Below are 17,320 nucleotides of genomic sequence, written 5' to 3'. Positions count from 1 at the left end.
GCTGGCTACATTAGGTTTTGTAAACCTGAGGCCTTAAGACAAATTGCAATTTTATTAATAGTAATTGATGCCTAAAGATATTTTTAAACAAACACAATTTGCTCATGAGAGGGAAGTTGCAACAATAGATCAAAACGGAAAGGAAACTTTATATGATTTATTACGTGAGTGGGAAAATAAAAACACTACATACTTTATATAAACATATATATATATATAGTACCTGCCAAATAATACAAAGAATACACAGCGTGTGTTTCGCCCTAATTGGGGCGATTGAACATTGGACGTCAATGTGACGCAACAAAGGCTGCTTCGTTTATTTTGCAGGACGAATATTTTCATTATGGTCAACTAATGTGGAACTAAAATGAATAAACCGTAATGTCAAGTTGTACTGCATGTACAGTTCCGATCAGGCCGTGCCGTAAAGTGGATTTTTTGTTTTTAATGTTTTTTTCATTAAGCGCGTGCGGTGTGTGTCACTACCTGGTTCCCGTTGCCGGCCCGATCTGCGTTCGCGTGCGTATTGAAAGGCTACGTCATCACACACTTTACGGTGCTGCCCAATCTGTTTAACGCAGGCGTGAACACTTTACGGCATATTAGACTTTCAATACGCCTGCGCGCGCAAATCGGGTAGGCACGCAGATCGGGCAGCGACATCCGTAAAAGGTGAAAGGGGCGGACGCATAGCCGATTAGCCACGTGGTCGCGGGAAGGTAAACAGAGAGCCCTTTATGCGGCGGCGGCGGCTGCAGGACAGAAGCAGGCAGGCAGACACAACGATTCAATCAATAAGGTTTATGAAAAAAGAACATGAAATAACTATATACATTCATACATACATACAATAAATTTTATGAAAAAACTATATATATATATATATATATATATATATATATATATATATATATATATACAATAAAAATCAGTGCCATAACCTGCAGATGAAGCCCAAAGTTAAAAAAGAAAATTCAGAGGAGGAGGCCTGCCAACATATAAAGTGCCACTCATTTGCAAAGATTGCAAAAAAAAAAACAAAAAGTAAAAACAGTTTGAAAAAGGAAGGCCTCCTTGACAACATATAAAGTGCCAGTCATTTGCAAAGATTGCCAGAATATAAAAAGGTAAAAACAGCTTCAAAAATTAAGCAGGCCTCCCTTTCTGCCAACATACAAAGTGCCAGGCAGTTATTAAAAAAGGAAAAAGAAGCAATGGGCCCATCTACAGATTACCGAAATCAATTAAATGGACAAAAATTGTTTAGTGGCCATCCGCCCCTTCTCTTGCTCTTGCTCTTCTCTTTTCCTCCAGCCACTCCTGGATAGTTTTGCTGGCTGAGGTGGAGCAAAAGAATCCCACCCCAAAAAATTGGCTGTTGCCTATCTCTTTTGTTTTAGGACGGCCACAGCACTTGCAAATATAGGTCTCGATCTTTTTCCTTTGTTGGGGTTCGGATTCCTTGCTGTCATGCCAGCTCGTCCGCCTCTTGCTTTTTCTTCCGCCGCCAGGCAGTGGTGCGGAGTACCGAGGGTCCTGCCGGCGGCGGTGGAAGCGGAGGAGCGGCAGTATCAGCCGGCGGGGGGAGTGGCTGCGTGGCGGGTGTTATGTATTGTATTAAAGTACCTGTTTCACAATGCCGATAGTAACCAGTATGTGGCACCAAGCAATGGATATGTGGTGCCTACTAGAGAGTTTTTGTTAAGGCAATAAAGAAGTGAGTGGTCGGATACTCCGCACTATTACGGAAAATGTAAGTGTCGGTGTGTTTGTGAAATTAGTAGCACGCAGCATAACATAAATTGGCGACTAGTTGTGTCAACGAAAGAACCGACCGCGCTGTGTATTGGCTAGCTAGTGAGCTGGTTTACACTTAAATGAGCCTCTTTTCCGCCGCTGAGTCTAACGTGGAGTGCAAGGTGCCGACGACATGGCTGGAGTAATCGGACGGATGGATCCCTTCGAGGACGCTGGTGAGCAATGGACGATGTATATTGAACGTTTTGAACATTACATCCTGACTAATGAAACTACGGCCGCGAAGAAATTGCCTGTGTTGTTTAGTGTAATGGGACCTAAAACGTACGGACGACTACGCCGTTTGGTAGCGCCTACGAAGCCAGGAGAGATGGAGTATCACCGTGTTGTGGAAGTTTTACAAGCCCATTTCGCCCAGAAACCACTCGTGATAGCGGAGAGATATCGGTTCCACAAGCGTAATCGGGGGGGGGGGGTGGGTAAGGGGAAACGATAGCACAATACGTAGCGGAGCTGAAAAGTCTTTCGGAACATTGTAAGTTTGGTGCATATTTGGAAGACGCACTACGAGACAGGTTTGTTTGTGGACTAAAGTGTGAAACTGTTCAGAAGCGCCTGTTGACTGAGACAAATGTCACGTTTCAGAAAGCAGTTGATTACTTAGTTTCCGCGGAGACGGCAGCGCGCGACGTGCAGCAGTTAAGTGCTTCCCTTAAAATGAACGCGGTGCTTTCTAAAAACTGTGACAAATGCCGCCGTTACGGGGAAATGAATCATACTGATGATGATTGTTGGTATAAAGACCGTGACTGCCACCAGTGTGGGAAAAAAGGACACACTAAGAACATGTGTAGGAACAAAAGCTATCAGGACCGAGAAAAGAAATGGAATGAGGGAGATCTTATTCAAAAGGATAATGCCATTAAGCGAAGGATGCAAACTAATAAGAAGAGAATTCATCAGGTTGAGGCAGGGAAAGATGAAAGTGAGAGTGAAGAAAATAAATCTGATACTGACAATGAGTTAGGACTGTATTCTTTGTCTCAAAAAGGCACATATTCACGAATTTCCGTGCTTCCTATAGTAAACGGGAAGAAAATGGAAATGGAATTGGATAATGGAGCTGCAGTGTCTTTGATTCCTTGGGAGCAGTACAGAAGCACACTGAGCCAAGTGGCTCTGCAACCCACGGATATCATGCTAAAGACATACACTGGGGTGCCACTGGCACCAGAAGGGGTTATCAAAGTGCAGATCAAATTAAATAATCAATGTGCTAAGTTGCCTTTGTATGTAGTGAAAGTAGATACATCCCCACTGTTTGGTAGAGAGTGGCTGAGAGTTATTAAACTGAGCTGGAAAGACTTAAAGATGGTGCATGCCATTGAGCAAAGAAAAAAAGAAAACTTGGAGACTGTGTTAAAGAGACACTCAGCTGTTTTCTCTAAAAAGTTAGGCACAATGAAAGGAATTAAGGCCAGACTGACTCTCAGACCTAACAGTGCACCCAAATTCTGTCCACCATGGAACGTCCCTTATGCTCTTCGACCTCGAGTGAAGGCCGAATTAAAACGCCTGACTGCACTTGGAGTGATCTCACCAGTGGAGCACAGTGACTGGGCCACATCTGTGGTGCCGGTAAGCAAAAAGGATGGCACAATTAGACTTTGTGGGGATTTCAAGGTTACACTCAACCCAGCTCTCTGTGTGGATAAGTACCCAATTCCACACATTGAGGACCTTTTTGCCTCTCTAGCAGGTGGTCAACGCTTTAGTAAATTAGACTTGTCAAATGCCTTTCTACAGATGGAGGTGGAAGAGAAGTCTAGGAAGCTGCCGACTATCTCAACGCAACGCAAAAAGGACTATTCTGTTTTAATCACTTACCCTTTGGTGTAGCGTCATCACCCGCTTTATTTCAGAAGGCTATGGATCAAGTGCTTCTTGGACTGCCGTATACTCACTGTTACCTGGATGACATTCTTGTAAATGGCCCTGATGAGCAGACCCACCTCAAAACTCTGGATACAGTTCTGGGTAGGCTAGAGGAGTATGGCCTGCATCTCAAGCAAGAGAAGTGCTTTGGGAATATTTGGGTCACATAATTGATGCAGCAGGACTTCACAAATTGCCAGAAAAGGTGCGTGCCATTGTGGAGGCCCCAGCACCACAAGAGGTTAGTCAATTACGTTCTTTTCTGGGAATGTTAAACTACTACAGATGTTTCTTTCCTGACCTGTCCACTATTTTGAAACCACTGACTGAACTGCTAAATAAGGAGAAGCGATGGCAGTGGACATCAGCCTGTGAGTCCTCTTTCCAGGAAGCTAAATTACTCCTAGTATCGCAGGAGGTATTGACTCATTATCATCCAGAACTGCCCCTTCGACTCGCGTGCGACGCTTCACCTTATAGGGTCGGAGCTTTGCTCTCGCACGTCATGCCTGATGGCAAAGAAAAACCGATAGCCTATGCATCACAAACTCTTAGTAAAGCAGAACAAAATTATGCTCAGATCGAGAGGGAGGCGCTAGCGATAGTCTTTGGAGTATGCAAGTTCCACCAGTATCTCTATGGTAACAAGTTCACGCTGCTCACGGACCATCACCCATTAACCTCCATCTTGAGCCCATCGAAAAGTACACCGTCAATGGCTGCCGCCTGAATTTCATTGTTGGGCACTCCTCCTGTCTGCGCATGATTATACCATTCAATATCGGAAAGGTGCATTACATGCAAATGCTGATGGTCTTTCATGCTTACCAATCCCCCATGCTCATGAAGAGAAACTAAGCGCAGTAGACGTATTATACATGTCTCAGTTGGACACCCTACCAGTTAGTGACACCGAGATCAGATGGCACACCATGTCTGACCCCATTTTATCTTGTGTTGTGGAAATGGTCACAACTGGGCATTTTCCAGCTGCAAAGGATGCAGATGAAGAACTGGCACCCTACTTACTGCGCCGGCATGATCTCACAATACAACTGGGATGCCTCATGTGGGGTGTGAGAGTGATTGTTCCACCAAAACTGAACCCCCGGGTTCTGAAAGAGCTCCATATAGCACATCCAGGTATAGTGCGAATGAAAAGCTTGGCACGCAGTTATGTATGGTGGCCTGGCATAGACTCTCAAATTGAGCTCCAAGCTAAATCCTGCCACTCTTGTCAGAGTATGCAAAAAGAGCCTGGGCTAGCACCTTTACACCCTTGGATGTGGCCCACTAGTCCCTGGGAAAGGATACATGTGGACTTTGTGGGTCCATTTGAAGGAAATATGTACTTGTTCATGATAGATGCACATTCCAAGTGGCCTGAGGTGCATATTATGGACAACACCACAGCCGGTAAGAACATTCAAGTGCTCAGGAGCCTTTTTAGTTGATATGGCATTCCACACATCCTTGTGAGCGACAACGGATCTCAGTTCTGTTCTGAAGAGTTTAGTACATTCTTTAAGTCCAATGGAGTAAAACACATCTGCTCCGCACCGTACCATCCTGCCACCAATGGCTTGGCTGAGCATTTCGTGCAGACATTCAAACATTCCTTAAAATCTTCTAGAGGCACAGCACTTGTGCAACAACACCTGGATACATTTCTTTCAACATACCGCAATACCCCTCATGCAACAACAAAGGAGACACCAACTATGTTGTTCCTCGGACGCAAGCTGCGATCACGGCTGGATTTCCTGAAACCCAGTGTTGCTGGTGTAGTGCACAGGTCACAAGATGCTCAACAAGAATGCCGCCAACCACACTCCAAGAACAGACAGTTTGATATAGGAGAGTCTGTCCTTGTGCATGATTATAGGAAGGGGGAGGAGAAGTGGACCCAAGGTGTTGTCATGGAGAAGACTGGACCAGTGTCATACAAGATAAATGTGGGGCAACAAGGGGTATGGAAACGCCATGTGGACCAGATGCTGACACGACCCAATCCGGAGCTTCAGCAGGCTGCAGTGAACCTTCCTGTGGACCCCCCGGTTTTACTACCCCAGAGTGATAGTAGTACCACACATCACCCTAGTACATCTCACCATGACAAGAATGATCAAGTTCCAGAGATAGATATACCACCGAAAACACCCAAGTCCACTGATTCACGAAACATGGAGCATACTCTGGTAACAGGGACTGTCAGACTTTATCCTGTGAGGATCACTAAACCACCACTATGCTACCATGATGAGTGAACACCCACTGAGATGGAGAACATACAAGTGTGTGACTGTTCAAGTTCAGAGACATATTCTTTTTCAGAGTTCTGAGATAGATTATTTTTCTTTTTTTTTTTTTTTTATAACAAATATTTGTTATTGACAATCAGTCTTAGCAGGGAGGAGATATGTTATGTATTGTATTAAAGTACCTGTTTCACAATGCCGATAGTAACCAGTAGGTGGCACCAAGCAATGGATATGTGGTGCATACTAGAGAGTTTTTGTTAAGGCAATAAAGAAGTGAGTGGTCAGATATTCTGCACTATTACGGAAAAAGTCAGTATCGGTGTGTTTGTGAAATTAGTAGCACACAACATAACAGCGGGTGCTTCATGTGGCACGGGGGGGTGCCCAATGATGGCTGGTGCCACATCCACGGGGCCCTGAGGTCGCTGTGTCTGGTCAGGTGGGTTATGGAACTGCAGTGGTTGTGTAGCGGACTGTTCGGGGCCCGTGGATTCTGGGCGTATGGCAGGGGTAGGCTCTGAAGCAAGGGCCGACCTGCTTGGTAACGGCATGACCATCTCCAGAGCCCGCTGTACCAGCTCCCTGGTGTGTGCGTAGTGCCTACAGGGACACAAAGCAAAGTATGTCAGGGTGGGAGGGAGGAGAGGGGCATGGTGGATTTCACTTGTCCAGTGTGTACTTACCATTGTGCCAGGGTGCGCTGATTGAGGGGAAATAACTGAATGCGTGTCTGGGCCACGAGTACCGGGTTTGTAAGGACATTCTCTTGAATACAGATGTAATCTCGCATTACAGCTGCCCAGTGGATCACCCTCACGCCACAGATGGTGGTTCCTTCAGGGTGAATCCTGGACAGCTCTATACAAACGGCCTCCACAAGGCGGCTGATGTTTGGCATCTGTGTGGCTTGCAAAATTCGTGGGGTGGGAGGGAGGGAGAGAGAGAGAGTGTGTGTGTGAGTGAGAGTCAGTCAGTCAGTCCTGCCATCGATATCTGATCTAAAGGAAAAAGGCCACACCAAAGAGATTGAGCACCTACCATTGCAAGCCCTCCACTCCCGGTGTGACACTGGTCTGCAAGTGCTTGCGTCGGAACCTCCCCTTCACCAGTGTTTCCTGGTGGTGTGGTGGGAAGTAGACTGGGGCCTTGGCACCCTCGGGCAATCGTTCCCAGAGGGTGATGATCTCCGCCACTTGCTGCTGCGTCATGTAGGCATGGTGACACAGCTTCAAGAGACTGCAGGCCATGTTGACCACATGCTGGTAACCCTGGCCAGTGTCAGGTCCAAGGCTATTCTGTTGGGGGAAAAGAGCGAAAGTGAGAAAGGGGAGTACTCATCAGATATTCCACAGGTATATCACGACTTGTCGGGAGGGACTTACCAGCTCGTGGGACACCCTTTGAATGGCCTTGTCTCCAAGGGAGGTCTCCTGGTCTCCTGTCGGGCGAAGTCCTCCTCAAGGCCGAAGAGGGTGTTTTCCAGGGGTTCCACTACCGGCCCCTCATCCTCTTGGAAGCCCTCATTGACACTGTCGTCGTCTGTATTAGTCCCATCCGGAGTGTCGAGATCCCTGCCCATCACTTACTCCAGCACTCGACCGGTCTGCAAAAACAAGTACTGGACACCAATGAGCTCACCTGTGAAAAAGAGGGAACTGGTTTAAAATGGAGAGAGAGACAGACAGACAGACAGAGGCTCGATACCCGCCTCACCAGTGTACTTCGCAGGCCGGGAGTAATCCTCAACCAGCTTCTTGTGATATACCAGTTCGCTCAGCTCATTGAGGGAGTGCTGGAGTTGGCCACTGTAGCAGACCATATCACTGTCTGCTGCCTCCACTGCTTGTGCCGCACGGTTCTCGTTCCATCACGACAGGCCTTCCAGGAGATAGGCCTGAAAGTGGGCTGTACTGGCTGAAGTGCCTGAAAGACATGGTGAGAGAGAGAGAAAAATGCAATGCCACCCACTCCCTCACACAACACAGGTCACAAAGAACAGGTTTCTGGGCACCCTTACCAGGTATGAAGCGGTCCAGATGCAGACGGAACGACTCGAACGACGTCGAACCTTGCGCACACCTGAACACCGGCAGTGTGATCCCCCCCTTTGACCAGCCGCCTGGTCTGCATGTACAGGTGCACGCCCAGTGGGTCCTGGATGCAGTGGAGGTGGCGCCTCTGAGTGTTCCAGATGTCCTGGATCTTGGCGTGGTCCAAAAGCGGGATACCCATGGTGTCAGTGGTCGTCTGGTCTCCTCCGCCCCACGAGTGCGGCGGCGGCAGTGGCGGGCCAGCTCCTTCAACGGGATGTTTCCTTGGCCAGAGCCTTGGGGACCCTTCCCCGCCTCACCAGCCTTGGCCTGTTGCAGCCGCGCGACACCTCCCCGGTCCCACTCAAAAATGCAGAACGAGAGATGCGCCATGAAGAGGCTGTATAGTGGGTGGCTCTCCGTGGTAACACCTGCTGCGAAGCGTTGCATCAGGTGCCACATATCGAGCCGCACCACTAGTTGATCCCACTGGTGGAATAAGAGGGACACCTTGGATGATCCTCTGTGGGAACAGCAGTCTCGGTCCACATAGAGGACCAGAGGCGGGGACACACTGGCATCACGGTATCGCTGCATCAGCCCGGTGGCCATGGGGTGCAGGCCAGCGCCCTCAGCTGCAGTGAGGATGCTGATCAAGATCTGGCCGTACTCATTCCCCACGTTGGTCACCTAGGCTGCCGTTTCTGCCGTGGCACCACCAAGTTTCTTGGTCACCTGAACGATGAAAGGGAGAGTGACGGTAAGCTGGAAGGAAAGAAGGAGGGAGGGAGGGGATGACGATATCGCTCACCTTCTTGGTTGAGTCCATCTTCGAGATTGAGCCAAAGATGGAGGTGATCCGGGCTTTGGTCTCTTCTAGCCTCGAAACCACCTCCCTGGCGTAGACGGACAGCAACCACTTTGCACCGGGCACTGGCGTCATCCGTGGTGGTAGAGGCGGAGTTGCAGATGGCTTGGCACCCGATGTGATGAACTTGGCGACCGCGGACATGAACTTTTTGGACCGCAACATCCAGGACCTGGTGTGCTCCTCGAGCAGATATCTGCGCAGTCGGTTGGCCCCGTTGCCCAGCATGTGCTCACGCATCTGCCCAATGAGCTTCTTGTCGCAGGATAACCTGTGTTAGAGAGAACAGAGACGTTAGGACTGCCCGTGTGTGCCCGTCTACCTGTGGAGAGTTGACCCAGCCATCGGAGACTCCTTGTCTGACCTGTAAGTCAGGATAGCTGGAAACCCATCCCGGTGGGTGTGGTGCAGCTGATCCAAGACATCCTGCGACCAGCCCGCCACCTTCTTCCTGCAGCGCCAGCACTCCAGGTACTCCGTGGCCATAAAGTACCATCCGTCTGTGTCCAGGACCCTCCGGACAGTCCTGTAGAGTCCGGCTCCCGACAACCTGTGGCTGCACACTGTGCAGGAGAGCTTGTAGCCCCACATGCAGTACGGCATCCACAGGAAGAACGGGCGCTGAAAAAAGGTGTCGGGCGATGTCGGGGGCTGGAGGTGCACATTGCGGGGGCCGGGATGATGCCACCAAAGGCGAAGGTTGGAGGTCAGCACAGGCTTTCCATCCTTGCCCGTGGTGAAAAGGACCTGACTTACCCACACATGCTGTTCCTTAGGTAGTGAAGTCCTCCAGCCCTTGGGTAAAAGTAGCTGTGTGTGTGAGAGAGAGAAAGAAAGAAAAAGAGAGAGACAGCATGAGCAAGAGAAAAAGAAATAAAAAGAATCAGACAGGGCCTGTTCCTTTCCCGGCAATGCAATTTAAAGAAACACATCCTTTTAACTCACCTCTCTCCTGGCTACAGACAGCGTTTGCGAAGGCTGCCGTAGGTTGGGAGCACTGGGATGGCACAGGCCCTTCACTGGTTGCAGACTGGGAGGTAGATGCTGGGGAAGGTTGTTTACAAATTCAAACAAATAACAGGTTAAACCAAAAAGTGAAGGAGCCACCACCAGTTTCCATGGGTGGCGGTCACTTACCAGCCTCCAACTCCATGCTGGCCAACATCAGCACGTCATCGGGAATCTCGACGATGGAGGCTGCTGCAGAGAGAGAGGCGGTGGGGGTAACAGTGGTGGTTTTGGGAAGGGAGGAGGTTGCTGCTGCCTTAGCCTCGTCTCTCCGCTGCACATACAGCTGGAGCGCATGCATCTTGGTCCCGACTTTGGTGTTCTGGCGCCGGAGCCATTTGATGTAACTGCGTTGGGGTACGAAAGCGGGAACGGTAATAGGTGAACAAATGGAAGCAGGGTCCCACTACCTTGCTGTGCCCTTCCCCTCAGACCGCACCCAAAAGTCTCTCACCTCTTAGCCTCCCAATCTTCTGCATCATAAAGGGCCTGAAACGTCAGGTGTCCGTGTTGGCCGAAGCCGACGAGCCCCTTGCCCTTGTCCAGGGTCCTGGCTGACCCATCTCTCTCCCGTCGACGATGGATGGACGTCTTCAACGTCGGGAAAGAGCCAGGCGTAGGACTTCAGGGTGTTCTTATTGCTTGCCAGCAGGCTATCCGACACCTGGCCATCTTTGCGCTCCCTCTGGTGCGTTGCCAACACCATGACGGCATAGCCGAGGTCATGGGTCAGCAACCATTTAAAAGTTTAACCCTGGTACTGTCCAAACTGGAGCTCGCTGGCGCTGCGCACCAGGTTGGTGTCCCCGGGGTCACCGCCTGCTGCCCGCACATGTCTCCTGGCCTGCTCCTTGACCATCTCGGCCGACTTGACCCTGGATGGCACAGCGCCACTTAGGCCGTATGCCTTGGCGACCTGGATTGCCTCAGCAGAGGCCTTCAGGGCCAGTTCGTCAGAGGTCTCGCGGCGGAACTGTGGCACAGGGTTCAAGCTGGATAAATTAGATAAAGCAAGAGAAAGTTACAGTTCCATTCCAAAGTTTTACAACACCTCTGTTTTTCTTCAAATTTAACCAGCTGGAATGCAACGAGCAACCTGAAACAGATCCGCAGGAAACTGCAGGAGAGAAAAACAAAGATGTTTTCATGTAAGTAATGACACCTGAGCACATCACATTAGAAGTTCAGATATACAGAGATTGTAACACAATGTCTACTGTATGCATAATGTAAAAGTAAAAAAAAAATGATGCTACATATAAGGACAATTAAGTTGGGGTTCTTTCAAAATCCAACAAAAAACAACAGTAATTAAAAATAATATTGTTAGTTAGACTTTACTCTATGCAGAACTTTATCTATTGTGATGGTTTACTTTGGTAATAATTGATCTACAGGTGTACCAAGAAAGGTGGCAGAAGAAGAAGTAATAGTACACTTTATTAATGTTTGAACTCTGTGAGTGAACATCATGTATCTACTGTGTTTATGTTTTTAACAGTTACAGTGAAGTAGAAGAGTCCGGTTGTGTTATGGGGCAGCAGTTGAAGAAGAAGGATGGAGAGATGTGTGCCATGTTGAAGTATCGGCTGGTCCTCCTGCCCGCTCTTCTAGAATCCTCCATCTAAACCTCTGCTCTGATCTGCTGTGCCTTTGCCAAGTGATCACGAGGTATTGGACTATTTTGGTTTTCTTTTCTTCTGAAAACTGTCTCGGTCTCATTACACTGGCCGCCGGTCTCACATAGAATTGATTTCAAGGTTCTATTAAATAATTAGAAGGCTTTGAGTATTTTAGACCCTGCATGTATTTTGGAGTGTCTGCTTCCAACATTTCTTTCTCAAATGTTACTTTGCTTTTTATTCCAAGATCAATCAATAGAGAAGTGCCAGGCTACAAATGTCAAGCATTTCGAAAAACTTCAACAAGCCCACTTTTCTAATTTGGCTTTTTCTTAATTACTTGCATTGGTTGTAATAGATTAGAAATGGTACTGTGTACACTTTGTAAGCTCTGCACTGGGCACTAACTTCTGCTGTTTTTCTCTGTTGTTTTTTTCCAGTTTATTGCAGTGGTGCCCTCCTGCGTCTCCACCGTCTGTTACATCAACTCCAACTGCCTGTGACAGAAGAAAAGTTCACAAGACGTCCTGAAATGGAATTGTGATTGGAGTGAGACGGCCACAACCTTGTATGCTGGGATGTGCAGAGGGGGCTGTTTGGGCTTTGGCTTGGGACCCCCAGAGGTTTATTTTCTCCAGTGTCCTTGAAGGCTGCAAGTTTGTCTTTGTCCTCAGCCATTTGACCACGCAGTGTATTTATTACAAAGGACAAGGACCCCTGCATTTGCTTCCTATTTACTTTTATAATATCTTCAGTTTTCTTTGTAACTGTATATTTTTGTGGAGCAATTTGAGCAACACTTGTAAGCAAAGGTGATATAAAAATATTATCAGTGAACAAATATTAAAGGACAGATAAGGAAAAATGTCAGTTTAAATAGAACACATTTTTATGGAATATTGCTGGATAACAACTCTTTGACTCTGAGTAGCAACTTGTTCATAAAGCTAAAATAGCATTTTTCCTTTTTTGACAAATTTAATGATTCTCTTTTATTGTGTACAAAACCTTGACTAACATTTTTTTTTAAATACTAAGGTAAAAATCTGTAAATATATTTGTGTTCTCCTTCCCTAATAGTTTTTAATACCTTCCCTAGTTGGCCATTTTCATTGTCGTTGTGTCCTAGTTAAATGCATTTACCATTTATACATCTTTATGATTACTGAATTTTCAACTCATAATATATACACAGTATATATACATATAAATATGGATGTGTGTATAATTTTTTTTTGAGAAACATTGTTCACAGATCTTTCACTTTTATTTTTAAACATACCATTTATTTCTTCAATAAAAATGTATGAATAAATGTATTATTTCTTTTTTTTAAGTTATAAAAATGAACTGGCTCTGTATCAATATGGGTGAATAAAACCATTGACATGAGACGAGTCTGCACACAAACAGCGGTGTGTTATGTTGATTAAACTTGTCAGAAAGAATATCACTGCCCTCTGTCCACATGGTGTTCATCATATACTGAACTATTTCATGCTGTTAAAATTCTGCTCAGTCGAGAATATTTTATTTTACAGCTGTGAAATTCAGTTTTATTATATTAATAGGTAAGTTGGTTTCTCAGCGGGTTTGACAGAGACACCTTGAAATAACATTAAAAACATATCACTAAGAACAAATGTATTACAAGTATGAAGTATAGCAGCAAGCACTTACTGTAAAAAAAATAGATCAAATGGATTGATTCAAGTGAAAGCAGATCACTTCCTTAATTTAAGTCTGTGGATATAAAGTTAAACTTCTTTGTAAGACTAATAGCCATTGGAATAAATGAGGATTTGAACCAGTGACTTTATACTCCTGACTTCTTCAGCATATGACCTGATTGCACAACTGACAACGAATTAAAGAATTTGGACAGTGGACAGTCACAGTTAACACTAAGGGGGACAGTCAGCACAATGCCATGCAATGCAACACAGTGTTAATTCTTTTTTTTTTTTTTTTTTGAAAAAGGACCATATATTTCTATAAAACTGGTTGGAAACATTAGGTTTTGTAAACCTGATGCCTTAAGACAAATGGCAATTGTATTAATAATAATTGATGTCTAAAGATATTTTTAAACAAACACAATTTGTTCATAAGAGGGAAATTGCAACAATAGATCAAAACGGAAAGGAAACTTTATATGATTTATTACGTGAGTGGGAAAATAAAAACACTACATACTTTATATAACATATATATAGTACCTGCCAAATAATACAAAGAGTACACAGCATGTGTTTCAGTTGTGCACATTTAAGTTTTCTCTTACGGCGATCGAACATTGGACATCAACGTTACGACGCAAAAGCTGCTTCGTTTATTTTGCAGAATGAATATTTTCATTATTGTCAACTAATGTGGAACTAATATGAATATACAGTAATGTCAAGTTGTACTGAATGCACAGTTCCGATCAGGCCGTGCCGTAAAGTGGATTTTTTTTTTGTTTTTAACGTTTTTTTCATTTAGCGCATGCGGGTAGCGACAGGCACCTAACAGTGTCCCTGTCAGTTGCAAACAGTCGACAACATACGTATGTATGTGGCGCGTGACGTCATTCTGGGCGACGGAAACTGAAGCCACGCTAGCACCTCCTCGTAGTCTGCTGTGCACGTAAGGAAAGGCTGCTATCGAGTTGTGTGAAAGTGAGACGGGAGATAAAACGAGTTATAATATTTTTTTTTTTATCGCGGAGAGATATAAGGTAAGTTCGCCGGCTTTGAGGAAGCTGCCTTATGCATGTGTGAGTTTTCCTTTTCCCCACTCAGATTTAGTCCACACGACGTAAATGAGAGGCGAAGAGTTCGTGAGCTCACCATTGGTCATTCTTTGAACGACTACGCTTGGGGTGTACGGGGCCGGTTACGTCAAACAGTGTTAACCGTTATGTGTGGACTGTATAAACTTGCGCACGAATTTAATAAAAATTATGTTAGCATACACCAGATTTCTCGTTACAGTATTCAGCTCATTTCTGTAAGATAACACGTGGATTTTAATAAAATAACGGTATAAATTATTTTAAAAGTGCAATTCATAATTCATGACAACACCACGACAATGCGATGCGGTGTCGTGCAGAAATTAGCAGGGCCTCTTCTAGAAAGTACCCAAATTGCAAGTATACGCTGAGTCTCGATATGTGATAAGGGTTCCTCGTAGAAGTATGTCTGTGAAGATTCTGTCATCCAGGTGAAATTTTCTGGTAGTTGACTCAAGACAACTGGACTTCTTTCTTGTTCGGTAGATACGTTTCACTGCTTATCCAAGCAGCTTCGTCATTCTCATAGTTCCTCATAGAAGTATCTCAATTTGACAACCGCTCGAACGGGACACGCAGAACTCAATAGCGGGGCCCTCGCCCCACTTTCCACCCCCAAACGCCGCTCTTGGGTCCGCGTGTCTTTGCTGCTCACTGGTGTCCGTGTCAGAGGTTCACTTTACGTTATCGAGGCCCATTTCTACTTTACATCACCTACGCGTATCGCCATCTTCTCAGATAGCCGATCCCAAAGAGACGGTGACTCCACACCCTCGAAGCGCTTTACTGTTTGCTTTCTTTTCTTCGTTATCAGTCCGGAGTCGGGCTTTATGCTTCCGGTTAATAAAGGGGATCAGCGAACTGAACAAACAGGACCGTGGAAAAGAGTCTGTACGAGCTGAGAACGAATATGCATGTATAGCTGGAGAACATTGTAGTGCTGCTGTATTCTTCTGTTAACGTGCCTGTAAAAGTATACAGTGAGTGTTAATAACTGGCAAATGCTGGCCACCGACCTCAGGATGTGTGTATTTATAAACATGGCCTAATTTTCTGAAACCTGCTTAATGCAAAGTAGACTGCATTTACATGCATTGTCTGGATGGACAATTATTTTAATGTATTATTTTACAGACCGAACCAAATATACAGTATCTTGCTAAAGCCCAAACCATTAATGCCTGTGAATGAGTATTAGAGAAGTGAATAGAGATATGTGGTTAGTGTTACCATCTCATAATTCCAGCAGACTGAATTTGAACGTTGGTCTCTTTATGGTCTATCTGTGCAGTTTCCCATAGTTGGTTCCTGCCATTTACGGGTACTCTGGTTTTCTTCTCATATCCCAGTGGCATGTTTGTGTTCGTTTTGTACTGGACCATGGTGGTGAGGTGGAAGTGGAGTCCCATGTGGTGTCGGCTACATGTAGCTTTAACATGATGAGCCCAACCAGGCATTGTGGATCACCCCCATGTGCCACTAGTATCTCTTAGGTGGCATTCCTCTTCTGGCTAAGGTTCTCTTTTATTTAAATAGACTTCTCATGAAGGTCAGTAATGTGTTGTTGTTTGTCTGTCTCCTCCCCTTAGGGTTCTCCATTGTTGATTGGTCAGTCAGGTTAGCAGAGCTCGGAGTTTTTGAAAACAGCAGTAAAGATTTTGTCAGTTTTAGTGCTTTAAATGTAAGCTATGCAAATGCTCATTATGAATTCTACAATTTGGCCACTGTCCATCATTAAGTAGACCTCTTTAACAAGCAGTTTTATTTGTAAACCCCTTGCTGATGCCCAATGCCTCTGTTATACGTGTCAATCAATGAGTCTTCAGACCGTGCAGCCTAAATTGATGATGTGGCTTTGGCAGAAGTGGTTCATCTTAGAAAAGAAATGGTTTAAATGGGACAGAGGAAGTTATGTTAATCAATTTAAATAATTTTACAAGAAAGACATAGCAGTACGTGAAGCTGTAAACAGGACAATAAACAGGTTCATCCCAGGACTTAAGGACATTTTTTACTATGACTTACTCAGAGAAATAAACCTGTTTAGTATTCACTACTCAAAACATTTATTTGGAGACGTGGGAAGGCTTGAACCAGTCACCTTTTGAATAGGAGGCAGCAGTTCTTACCGCAGTACTACCTAAGAAGCCGCAACAAAAAGCCACACTAAACCGACCTTTTTCTTTGGTTATATTCTTGAATAAAAGCACACTTGTTCTGTTATATTTGTACCTTTTGTGAAAGTGCTTATTTGATATTTGGACTTCACACATTATACACTTCATGTCAAAATGTTGTCGTTAGTACTAAAACATGAAGAAAGTTTGTCTTTTAGGTATGTGTTCAAAATTTCTTGCATTTCCTGTCATCCTACACCGCCTCGTGTTTTTACTGTTTCGAAGAAGGCAGATTCACAAGCGTTTGTGTCAACTTTTATCCTTCCAGATCAGAGAATTTCCAGTTCCGTTGTCTCAAAACACCACTCACATCTACAGTTATTCCCAGTTTCAAATAAAAACCACTAGCATCAGATCCTTGGGGGCGGTAGTATGTATCGTGATCGTGACTGAGAGAATAAAAGTGAAAAAAAAAAAACGCTAACTTTTACAAGTACTATAAATGTACAGTGGCTGTTACAGACTCAGATCAAATGTATACGTTTATTGTATAATACTAACAATAAGAGCAATTCACTACTCAAAATGGTAAATATACAAGGCAGTGTAGGATGGAATCGGGGGACTCTTGATTACAAGTCAGCAATTTTTACCGCTGCACCACGGAAGTTGTTGCATCATCCTTGTACCTTTTGTGAAAGTGTTTATGTGATCTTTGGACTTCAGGTTTCACACATTATACAGTTTGTGTACATTTTGTCATTTATTACTAAAATATGAAAAATGTTTCTGTTTTAATGATGTGTTTACATAGATTATTGAAGAAACGGAATACACACGAAATGCATGCGTTCCAAATAACAATCTATTATTTCCTTGTACTGCTCTAGGTACCTGACTCCCAGATATTCAAGGCTGGAACTGGGAGAACTCTGTGGCCGT

At 45.1% G+C, this 17,320-nt stretch overlaps 1 protein-coding gene across 1 annotated transcript; it reads right to left on the bottom strand.

The window, feature by feature from the left end:
• Positions 1-8,657: 8,657 nt before the first annotated feature.
• Positions 8,658-9,826, bottom strand: LOC127530008 (uncharacterized). Its single transcript, XM_051935586.1, has 2 exons — positions 9,220-9,826; positions 8,658-9,126 (listed from the first exon to the last, which is right to left on the bottom strand). The coding sequence occupies exons 1-2, from the start codon at positions 9,456-9,458 to the stop codon at positions 8,658-8,660; spliced, it is 708 nt and encodes a 235-aa protein (XP_051791546.1). The 5' UTR covers positions 9,459-9,826.
• Between the last annotated feature and the right edge of the window lie 7,494 nt (positions 9,827-17,320).

Source organism: Erpetoichthys calabaricus, chromosome 1 (genome assembly GCF_900747795.2).
Source record: "Erpetoichthys calabaricus chromosome 1, fErpCal1.3, whole genome shotgun sequence".
Taxonomy (NCBI): Eukaryota; Metazoa; Chordata; class Cladistia; order Polypteriformes; family Polypteridae; genus Erpetoichthys; species Erpetoichthys calabaricus.
The sequence above is the reverse complement of the archived record's forward strand: the minus strand, read 5'-3'. Positions and strand labels throughout refer to the sequence as shown.

Bases quoted from the DNA above. Each gene is read 5' to 3' on its own strand.
- LOC127530008 (XM_051935586.1), bottom strand. From the start codon at position 9,458: ATGCCGTACTGCATGTGGGGCTACAAGCTCTCCTGCACAGTGTGCAGC. The intron at 9,127-9,219 runs GTCAGACAAGGA...TCTCTAACACAG, and splicing joins CCAGCTATCCTGACTTACAG to GTTATCCTGCGACAAGAAGC.